Source organism: Asterias amurensis, chromosome 19 (assembly GCF_032118995.1).
Source record: "Asterias amurensis chromosome 19, ASM3211899v1".
In the NCBI taxonomy this organism is placed as follows: Eukaryota; Metazoa; Echinodermata; class Asteroidea; order Forcipulatida; family Asteriidae; genus Asterias; species Asterias amurensis.
Window position 1 is genome coordinate 9,779,949 of NC_092666.1, and position 11,150 is coordinate 9,791,098.

At 37.1% G+C, this 11,150-nt stretch overlaps 1 protein-coding gene across 1 annotated transcript; it reads right to left on the bottom strand.

The window, feature by feature from the left end:
* Nucleotides 1-3,134: 3,134 nt before the first annotated feature.
* On the bottom strand, nucleotides 3,135-11,149 carry LOC139951318 (succinate dehydrogenase [ubiquinone] cytochrome b small subunit A, mitochondrial-like). Its single transcript, XM_071950147.1, has 4 exons — nucleotides 11,103-11,149; nucleotides 6,022-6,135; nucleotides 4,877-5,027; nucleotides 3,135-4,366 (listed from the first exon to the last, which is right to left on the bottom strand). Exons 1-4 carry the CDS (start codon nucleotides 11,131-11,133, stop codon nucleotides 4,204-4,206), a joined length of 459 nt encoding a protein of 152 aa, XP_071806248.1. The 5' UTR covers nucleotides 11,134-11,149; the 3' UTR covers nucleotides 3,135-4,203.
* Between the last annotated feature and the right edge of the window lies 1 nt (nucleotide 11,150).

Genomic DNA, 11,150 nt, shown 5'->3' on the forward strand with positions numbered 1-11,150 from the left:
TCATACAGTATGCACTGGAAGGTTAGCATGTCTTTTTAAAACAGGTACGGTAAGCAGCGCTATAAAATGGAAACTTGCGCAGTAAGGACAAAATCGACTGTTAAAGCCCTTATACACTTTCGGTACAGAAAAAAACAAAAAAAATTGACAGATTTACAAATAATTTACAGGGTTTACAGAAGGTAATGGTGAAAGACTTCTCCTGAAATATTAGTCCATGAAATGCTTTACTTTTTGAGAAAACATTAAAACAATATCAATTCACGCGAGAATTACGGATTTATTTTAAACACATGTCACGGCGAAACGTGCGGAAACAAGAGTGGGTTTTCCCGTTATTTTCTCCCGACTCCGATGACCGATTGACCCTAAATTTTCACAGGTTTATTATTTTATATATAAGTTGTGATACACGAAGTGTGGGACTTGGCCAATACTGTTTACCGAAAGTGTATAATGGCTTTAATCAGCTCTATGAAAATGGGCCCTGCACAGACTGCAATACATCAGATCCCTGTGTTTTTGTGACTGACAAGCTTTGCCTTTACCGGTGAACGGAACAAACTCTTTGAACGAGTAGCCAAACAGACGTTTAACTTGACATTTAACCAAGACACAATTTTTAAAAAAGTTTGTTACTCAGACTCGTGTCTCGAGCCATCATGTACAATCATTCAAACTTAAATCAAAATACTTGGTCTTCAAGTTTGCGAAACGGACTAGCAGTTTGGTAACAAGTTCGTGAGATTTGGATCAAGTGTTAAATCTTTAGGTACAGTTCATTGGATTAGCTTCTTCATTGTTGTTCTACTGCAGCTAGTCTTCAATCAAGTTCAAAGGTCGTCTAAATAAGACTAGGATTTAAAATAAAATAAAACAGAACTCGTTTTCACAATAAAGAGACGAGTACGACATTTATATACAAGACAACTTTGTCGGTAGTTGAGGAGGATCAGGCTTACATAAACACCTTACATTAGGCCTTCATACCACATTCAATACTTTAGAACCCGACACTAGTACCTAAACTAGGATTTGTTTTTTTAAAGGCAGTGGACACTATTGGTAATTACTCAAAATAATTATCATCATAAAACCTTTCTTGATTACGAGTAATGGGGAGAGGTTGATGATAAAAAACATTGTGAGAAACAGCTCTCTCTGAAGTGACGTAGGTTTCGAGAAAAAAGTTATTTTCCACAAATTTCTTTTCGAGACCTCAAGTTTAGAATTTGAGATCTCGAAATCAAGCATCAGAAAGCACACAACTTCGTATAACAATGGTGTTTTTTCTGTCATTATCTTGCAAATTCGACGCCCGATGGAGCTCACATTTTCACAGGTTTGTTATTTTATACATATGTTGAGATACACCAACTGTGAAGACTAGTCTTCGACAATTACCAATAGTGCCCACTGTCTTTAACACACGTTTGAAGCGAAACTGCATCTAAAAGTACAATTATTTTCATTGAATTATGATATTGATCTAAAAACTCCAATGAAAGTTTCAGCACAATGCGTCATCTAACTTGTCATGGGTTTTATTTATCATCACTAGGCAACAACAAAGTTACCATGGTTACTGTTCTGTAGTGAAGCATCTTGGACTATTTATGACTCCATAAGTTCATGACATATACATGTACATGCATGTACATTGTACATGTATGTCCTTTATGGTAGCTTCCTTGATTGTTTTTTTTTTGCAGCATGTACTTGTTTAACTTCAGTTACTTAAGAGACACAAACAGCAAATAGATTCATTAAAATAATACAAGGTTTAATGAATTGGTCTTGTTCCTGTCCTTGTTCCGGGTCATATAATAGTAGCGTCATGCAATCAAACTTTTGTCCCACCAGGGGAGCATACTACTATGAAGTCAGAGGTTCAGAAGACTTGCGAGAAAGAGGATCTTTGTCGATAAGTGCAGAATTTTGGGCTGCTGGCTTTATAATAAGAACAAACTTTGTCAATAAAGTTTACAATCATTTCTGACCTATACCAGCAGCATCTGCTCGAACCTCTGATTTCATAAAATTCCAAATATGTTTTTTACGCCAAACTGAAAAGCCATTTCAACAACAGCTAACACAAAATAAAGAGTAAACAGCAAAGCTACCTAGGCCAGGAATCAAACAGAGGCCATGACCGTCCTTGCCCCAGTTCTTGGCCTTGGTGCCCCATCAAAAAAATTAAAATGGACTTGCCCTCTTTGAAGATGAAACTCCTGGCCTGAAACCTAAACCTATACAAAGAAGAAGCAATACAATATTCTAACCAATAATGATACATGATAAATGTACTTATTTGATTTTCCTTTAAAGCAAATAATTCTTTCCACCACATAAGTTTTTTCCCTCCCAAATTGTGTTATACTTAATTTGGTTTCCGAATAAAATAAACAAAATATCATCAGCAGCATAAGACTGAGCTTTTTAAAATTATAATCAGTTTCTTAAATATCTTACAATTTTATAATGTCATTTACATCCCAAATTTTTGAATTAAATTTATATGTTTTAATATTTATGTATCCATATTTGTATCTTTAAAGGTGAAGTATACCTTTGGTGTTTTTATCTTTCGGTTGTTTTAATCTTATGTAGATATATATATACAATAAAACTAGCCAGTAGAAATTTCAAAAAGGTGGTAGCAAGGGGGAATAATCGTAATTAGAATACACAATCTAAGAAACGTTTCATGAAGAAACATTTCATGGATTGAATTGTTTTTTGAATCATTCTCTCTAAAACCACATTCCAGAGAAGGGAAATGTGTCTCAAAGTGTTACACATTGTCAAAAGCTGCAGTGCAGCCTACCAAGTTAGTGTTTACAGTCATTAAAGGAACACGTTGCCTTGGATCGGACGAGTTGGTCTATAAAAAGCGTTTGAAACCGTTTGCTATAAAATGCATATGGTTAGAAAGATGTTTTAAAAGTAGAATATAATGCTCCACACAAGTATCACTCAAAATTGCACGGTTTTCATTTTACGTCGCACACTAACACGGTCGGCCATTTATGGGAGTCAAAAATTTGACTCCCATAACTGGCCGACCGTGTTAGTCGACGTGGTAAAAAGAAAACCACGCAATTTCAAGGCATATTTGTGTAGATCATTGTATTCTACTTTTACAACATCTTTCTAACCATATCGATTTTATAACAAACGGTTACAGAACGCTTTTCAAAGACCAACTCGACCGATCCAAGGCAACGTGTTCCTTTAATGTTTGAGTAATTACCAAAGGTATACACTCCCTTTAAGTGACGGTTATAGGGTGCGTTCGATTAGCTTCCCTGTGTCGACCCCGCGGTGCTCATTCAGGTGAGCCCCTGACAAGAGCTAATCGAACGATCACTCACCCTCTCATGGGACGCAAGCAGGACACTTGGGGCTGACCCAGGTGAGCCCCTGGAATGACGTCAAAGCTATTCGAACGTACCGGGGGCAGTTCGGGGTCGACCCAGGGAAGCTAAGCGAACACTCCCAGAGTTCTCATTCAACATTCATTTGACTTAAGCCTGACTCAAGTATAACCAAGTTAAGTAAATAAATTGCTTTGAAAGTGTGTCATCAAAGAGCTGCTTAAGCAACAAAACTACGCTTACCAATATAAGGTTACCAGCTAGAATATCATGTCACATACATATACAATCTGTGGCTGGTATCCTGCTAATTTTTGCTGAGCAGAATTTGTTTTAAGCAATGTTCTCTGATAAAGCAGCTCTATAAACCATTTTATTAAATGATGGGATCTTCTTGAAGAACAAAAGGACTAAAGCCTGCCGTCGATTTCAAACTCTTTTCCTAACTTAGGATTAATCTTAGGACTTAAGACAGGTTCAGTCCAATATCCATAGGCGTAGGACGCATTGAATTGAACCCATCCTAAGTTAGGACGGGTTACTCGTCCTAACTCGAGTTAGGATTAATCCTAGCGTTTTGTGAAATCGACTTTAGGTTCTTACTTACTGCAAGTGCTTCGCGCGATGCGACTTTTATTGCGTTACAATTGAAAATGGAGGGCATACCGATAATTGCGTCACCAATTGCGTTGCGTTGCATTTGCAGGGAGTATGAACCGTGCTTAAAAAATAAAAAAATAAAGGATAAGTAATGCTTGCTACTTTGGCTGGAGTACAACCCGTCTCGAGTCCAGTTGATTTATTTCTTGAGGGTTTTGGGGATTTCTTACGACCATAGCATCATGATAGCCTTGGTGATTCCGACGTCATTGTAATTGAAGTAGCACAGTCCAGCGAATGTGAGAGCTGAGACGCCCAGGAGGCAGCTGTGGGCTACTTTGGGGAGAGTCTTTCCAGGGATGTAATCAGCGAAGATTGCTTCCATTCCCCTAATAAACAAAATAACAAGATCAGTTGGTGTATCTCAACATATGCATAGAATAACAAACCTGTGAAAATTTGAGTTCAATCTGTCGTTGAAGATGCAAGATAATAATGAAAGAAAAAACTTCCTTGTCACACAGTTGTGTGCTTTCAGATGCTTGATATCGAGACCTCAAATTCTAAATCTGAGGTCTCCAAATCAAATTCGTGGAAAATTACCTCTTTCTCGAAAACTACGTCACTTAAGAGGGAGCCCGCTCTCACAATGTATTATACTATCAACCTCTCCCCATTACTCGTAATCGAGAAAGGTTTGATGATAATAATTATTTTGATTCATTACCAATAGTGTCCACCGCCTTTAAACACAACATTTTTCTCTCGGTGTTGCATGGATGCGCAACGTTCATGCCCAACTGGACAAAGTTACAAACACAATAATTGATTTGGTATGGTGCCCAACCACCATAGAAGTAAAATAAGCAAATGTTTTGAGACAATTGAATGAAACTGACCAATGTCCATGAAGAGTCATGCATCCAGCCAGGACGTAGTCAACAAGAGGATGTTGGGTAATGAACGCAGTCGGGATAGCTGCTGTTAGGGCCAGGGTTACTGCATGCTCAACATTCCAATGAGTTGATGCCATCATACCCGTTGACTGACCTGAAACAGTAAGGAAACAAATTATTACGACCAATTCATGAGACAAATTAAGAAATCACGCCGCGGTAGTTAAAAGTAAAAATGTTAAAACCGTGAAGTCCCCTCGAACCTATCAGCAAAAGTAGTAGTCCCAGCCGATTTCCTACCTTCCGCAGTAAAAGTATTGTGTTTAACCCTCCCAGCAGCCCACTGGGTGTAATCAGAAGGCAGATTGTGTTACAGGTAAATAACTGTAATTGTGGGAAACATTCTCATTCTAATGGTCTCAACAGATGAATGGATGTTCCCTGGACCCACGCACTAAAGATTGTAGCATTCTGAAAATGTCCACACATGAAGATTACATGTATTCAAACTCAAAGGATTAATTTTTTTGTGCACACAGTAGAATTTATGCGCACATTATAATGGGTCCATATAGACTTATCTGCCATCCCATAGTACTTGTCAACCCGAGTTAACCAACCCAGAAGTCACTATGAAAGAGTGATCTTTAAAGGCTATTGGTAATTACTCAAAATAATTATTAGCATAAAACCTTACTTGGTAACGAGTTATGGGGAGAGGTTGATATAGTATAAAACATTGTGAGAAACGGCTCCCTCTGAAGTAACGTTGCTGAGAAAGAAGTAATTTTCCACGAATTTGATTTCGAGACCTCAGATTTAGAATTTGAGGTCTCAAAATCAAGCATCAGAAAGCACACAACTTCGTGTTACAAGGGTGTTTTTTCTTTCATTATTATCTCGCAACTTCGATGACCGATTGAGCTCAAATTTTCACAGGTTTGTTATTTCATGCATATGTTGAGATACAGCAAGTGAGAAGACTGGTCTTTGACAATTACCAATATGGTCCAGTGTCTTTAAGGGTAATTTAAAAAAAAAAAAAACAGCAGAAGTGATCGACACATTTTGCAGTTGGCCCCAGCCCCTCCGCTGCCCCGAAAGTTAATACTGAACTCCATTATGGCAGAATATTTTGTTAGTCTAACCTCCTGTTGTGTGGTTCTGTCCTGTGGTGTGCAGCTCTGTGATTGCGTATGGTGTTCTTGCATTGTCCGTCTTCAAAAAGGAGCGAGTCATCATTTGTGGGCCAACGAGGAAAGCTATAACAGAGTAAGGAAATAAAAAATGGCAAGCAATTAGTCAATAACTTCATCTAAAATCTAAGATGATGTGGTGCCCGCCCCATGCTGTGGTGCACTCCGCTTGATTCCGATGATACAAATTTAAAATACCCTAAACAGAAGTGCCCCTTGCAGAGAAAAAATGGTGTGCCTTTAAAGAGCGATATTCAAGGCCTGACGAGAAGTCTGACATCCCTGGTGAAACAGGATTGGCGTGGCCAAAAGGGCACAATGAGCAGAATCTTGCAGTTTTTGCGCTCTATCATTGCCAGCACCCTCGACACTAGGGAGATTGGGGAACAGTACCCCAGTATCCCGTCACATGCCATTGACAGAGCATCCGTGTGAAGGGCCCAGGGGTCGTAGTTCTGGGTGCATATGACACGGGCAACTGAGCATGCCATGGCTATAGATACACATACACTGTAGTATAACATCATGAAATATATGAAATAAAAAAACTTTTAAAAATAATAGACTATCGTGGAAAGGGCAAGGGCACGAAGGCACTTTAGGACTCTATAACTATGAGGATATTTTAAATTTCTACTGGAGAATTTCACGGGCAATCACCTGCGATGCCTCCATGAAGTGTCAGACCTGGTGACTGTTAACTAGATTGTAAAATACGATTGTAAAACAGTTTAGAACAAAGCCAAATCAGTTAAAATAAAATGTGACCTTCATTTTCTTGAGGATGTTTTTGTTAGCAGGAAACACTATCTAGGAATGATTGACATTCCTGCCCTTGGTGTGGAAGGTTTCTTATCTTTCATTTGTTTGATATAATCTGGTTTGGGGAAGTCAAGGTCTCTCAAAAAAGCAAACTTGGTCACTGGTACTACCCAAAGGAGAGAAGGCAAGGAAGGAATTTTTAGTTTTAGGACAGGGGTCGAAATTAAGTGTATTTTCATGGTAGTCAGCAGGGCTAGTAACCAATAATTTTTAGTAGCCCTGATGAGATTTTGGTTGCCCGAAAGACACATTATGTCTCGCGTCACGGCTCAAACTTTATAATACACCATAGCACAGTTCTTTGTTGTTTGTAATGATGATTTTTGCATTGTTTTTCCACTAGCCCGTCGGGCTATCAAACTGGAAAAAATCAGTAGCCCGGCTGTAAATCTGGTAGTCCCGGGCTAGCGGGCTAGTGGCAATTTCGACCCCTGTAGGAGGAAACCCCAAGTGCCCCAGATGGATTAAAACCAAGGTCTTAGAGAGGTGGAAGAAAGTAGGGAGTCTGGCACTTTTTGCATTTTTTCACAAAACCCAAACAAGTTTTATACTATTCATTTCAATAGCTTATAGAATGGGGAAGTTATGCTCATTTAAATGTGGCAGAAGGATGTTTTGAGCCTGTCAATTTCTTACTGATTTAAAGGGTGTGGAAACTGCTCCTGATTTATTAATAAAAGCATATCAGACATAATAAATTTGACATAAATTCTCTATAAATTTGCTTTGCGACTGTTGGCGATAGTTCATACTACAAAAAAAAGTACATCGACACCCAGGTCAGGCTTTAAAATAATTTTCTGCCAAAGAACTGTAATGACCTATAAATATGTCATTTCAAAACATTTTCAGGAGAAAAATCTACATAATGGGACATATGAATAAAAAGTAGTATTTACTGACAAGTACTAGCAAAAAGTAAAAGCATAAACTTCCAAGTAGAAGCATTCAGTAAAAGCATCTTCTAAATTCCGTATGAATAAACCTATTCTTTTACTGCAAAGTATTCACTTAATGCTTTGGAGTAAATACTTCTGATATACCATGGCTGAATGGCTCTTAACAAAAGGTTTCCTTTGTATTACAACTCCCATTCACGTCTACGTACGCGCTCACACACACAGCCAAAGCAGCATTTGATTTAATAGAAACATAGAAATCTTCAAGTCAGCCATGAGGTTTTTATTCTGACAACATTTTGATGAAGACGACTCATCAGGACACACAGAATAAAAACGTTTTTGTTATGCTTTTGAAACATGGAGTGCATAACAGCGCTGTATAGAGAAGATGAGAGCTGGATATGAGCATACCTATTTAAATTAAACTTAAAAGTTTTAATATAGCACGAACAACATTCTATTGAAATGCATTCAATTGTTTAAAAAATTACATCTTCTGATTTTATGAACAAAGCTTACTGTAATGATACAAAACCTTTTTTTTACAAACGGTTTTATTTTATCCTCAGCATATTTAAACAAGTTTGATTAAAAGCAGTTTGAGTTTGTGTGTATTGTTTCTGTTGTGAAACACTGTGTATGTGTCTATTTAATATTTCAGTGATGTCTTTCCTTTGGACTAAAACATTTATCCTGTGAGGAACATTCATAAACACTGTCATTTCTTCGGACGAGCCTTTTACTTCTGTGCCCAAGGTAGCTCTGGAGCTACCTTGAAAAATCATTAGTATTTACTTGCATTTTGTAGTATATTCTCGGTTTTATTCATATGGAAGTAAGTAAGTGCTAAAATTAAAAGAATTTACTTTTTGGTAAAAGTAGATACTTTTAGCATTTTAGTAAATACTTTTAAGTAACAGTTTTTACTTCCCTTTATTCATATGGATGGTAGTAAATACTTGAAATTTTCAAGTAAAAGTAAGTACTACTTTTTATTCATACGACCCAATATGTCTGTATTTCATGTGTTCGAAAAGTTGGGCAAAAATTACATTTTTATTCATGTGAATTATTTCAGAACGGTACTGTTGGAAAGCTGACAACATTCTACATCATGTACTTTGGTTTCTCACATTATCTCGAAAGAAAGAGCACCCTCCAGTATTCTTGAGAATAAACTTCTTGTGGCAGTCGACAAAATGGACGTTAAGAAATTTAGACGCGTCAATGTCTGGTCCCGAAAACGCAAAAGTAAACTTAATTTTTCACAATTTTACTGACAGCTTTTTTCCAAGATATTTTTTTTGGGGGGGAATTATTAGTCTTTACTCTTCTGGAAAACTTAATCCTTGTTGGATTTGGACAAGGTTAACATTATCAAATGGTGAGTTATTCAAAGCTACTTTTCACACACAAACTCTACAATTTAAAAATTTCAAGTTGTGTACTGTTATCTGTCCTTACTGAACTCTATGCTGTTACTATTTTTATTAAGTAGAAACTACTTTTTTGTTGCAAGCAAATGTAAATGACTTAAATAAGGCTTAAACTAGGGAGAGTCACTACCAATAGAGGACGCCCTCGCACCGCATCACTAATTCTGGCTATGGTTTTTGCGGCAAGGTCGAGTTGGTCGCGCGGTGTGTAGCGCTTGGTCTGGTGTAAGACATGCGCAAGGATATTGGATTTTATTTGATGTTACATGGTTCATTCATGAAAATGACCGGATCTACTTTCAAGATTGCCTTTTTATGAAACCTTTTATGCCCATTGCAGAGAAATAGAATGAAATTTGTCGAAGTGTTGGTGGGCAAGAAAGACTGGTATGTGCACAATTGTACATCAATTTTAAGGAAAAGCGCAAAATTGGAATATATATAAAAGGAGGCAATTGTTGCCTGAATGACAACTCAAAATAGAGGAATTTAGGCTATCACATGATTTTTTTTTTTAAAACGATTGGTTTGTCCCGATCGCCTTTTCAAGAGAGCGATACAGCGGGGATTTTACAAACTTTTACGGGCTGAGGTCACGCTATGCGCGCAGTTGATATAGTGATTGGCCAGCCATTATGCTTGAACAATATTTGACTTAGTTTTGTACAATTCATTAAAGATTATAACCAGGGTTGTAGCTAGACCAATTTTAGTGGCGGGCAATAAATCAAATTTTGTTGGAAGGCTACCAGGGGCAAGGGGATCAACACAATTCTTCATATAATTATGGGCCAATAGTGCTGAAGTGGGCCAGGTTTCCAAAATGTTCATGTTATGGGGCCATGCAATAAGTTGAATGGCCTTTGAATTGTGTTCTTTCTCACTCCTTATCATTAGCTGTGTCTCAGACCAATGCAAGTGGACAATATTTAAAATCTGTGCTGAGCAGCATAATGCATTTTGCTCAGAGTGCTGGGCAAAAATTGTGAGTCCTGGGCAGGCCCGCCCAGCACCGCCCACCGTGGCTCATCACTGATTATAACAAAAAAACACAATTGTTACAAAAATTAATAAAAAAATCAATCAAACAAATTTAATTATTGTTATTTTTTATTTTTATAAATTCACATGCATTTGTATGCTACATAGTTACAGTACAAAAAAATCACACTTTTTGTTATTAATGAAAACAATGACAACATTTTTGAACTTTGACCTGGCGTATCTTGGGTTTGTATGACACGACCCCAACAAATGAGGTGTCACATGTCAAATTGATTGTCTCCAAGAGACCTATCCAGCTATATAAAAATTAATCTGATCAGATGTTGTTTAAAATTTACAAAAAATGTTGGAAACAAAAAATCCAAATTATGACTGTCGCTTCCCTTTGTTGACTACCCATTGTTGTTCACACAAACAAAAGTTGTTAATTTGTTTTACTTTCATAATGCCAAATTTTAACTAGAAATAATTTTTCTTTTATTTACAAAAAAATATGATATTTTTATTTTTGTTTTAATAATTTAAATTTAAATTAATTGGCTAGGCCCCCTATCTTTATTTTAATAACAAATACAAAAAGGTGGCGTAACTTCCATCCAAATTGTGGAAGTCAAAATAAAAATCAGCAAGCCGTCCGAAAACTGGGCGCAACAACCAAGACGCATACGACTTCGTTACTCAAAAATGATTCATCATCCGTCATTCCAAAACACACACAACTTTAACTTGTTGTAAGTCTCTATCAGTTATAGTCTTACAAAACAAACACAATGAAAATCACATTGGATGTTTCCCAGAAACTAATTGACCAGTAAAAAGCTCTTATATCGCACATTATTCTGTCAAAAACAGTAAATTGTAAGCTCACCTCGCGACCGAAGGATCCGTAGAGCCGCCATATTGCTTGATATATAAT

What these genes read in the sequence shown, in the direction of transcription:
- LOC139951318 (XM_071950147.1), bottom strand. Translation starts at nt 11,133, where the DNA reads ATGGCGGCTCTACGGATCCTTCGGTCGCGAG. An exon ending in ACGGATCCTTCGGTCGCGAG is followed by an intron (nt 6,136 to 11,102) that starts GTGAGCTTACAA and finishes ACTCTGTTATAG; the next exon opens with CTTTCCTCGTTGGCCCACAA. An exon ending in ACAGAACCACACAACAGGAG is followed by an intron (nt 5,028 to 6,021) that starts GTTAGACTAACA and finishes TTACTGTTTCAG; the next exon opens with GTCAGTCAACGGGTATGATG.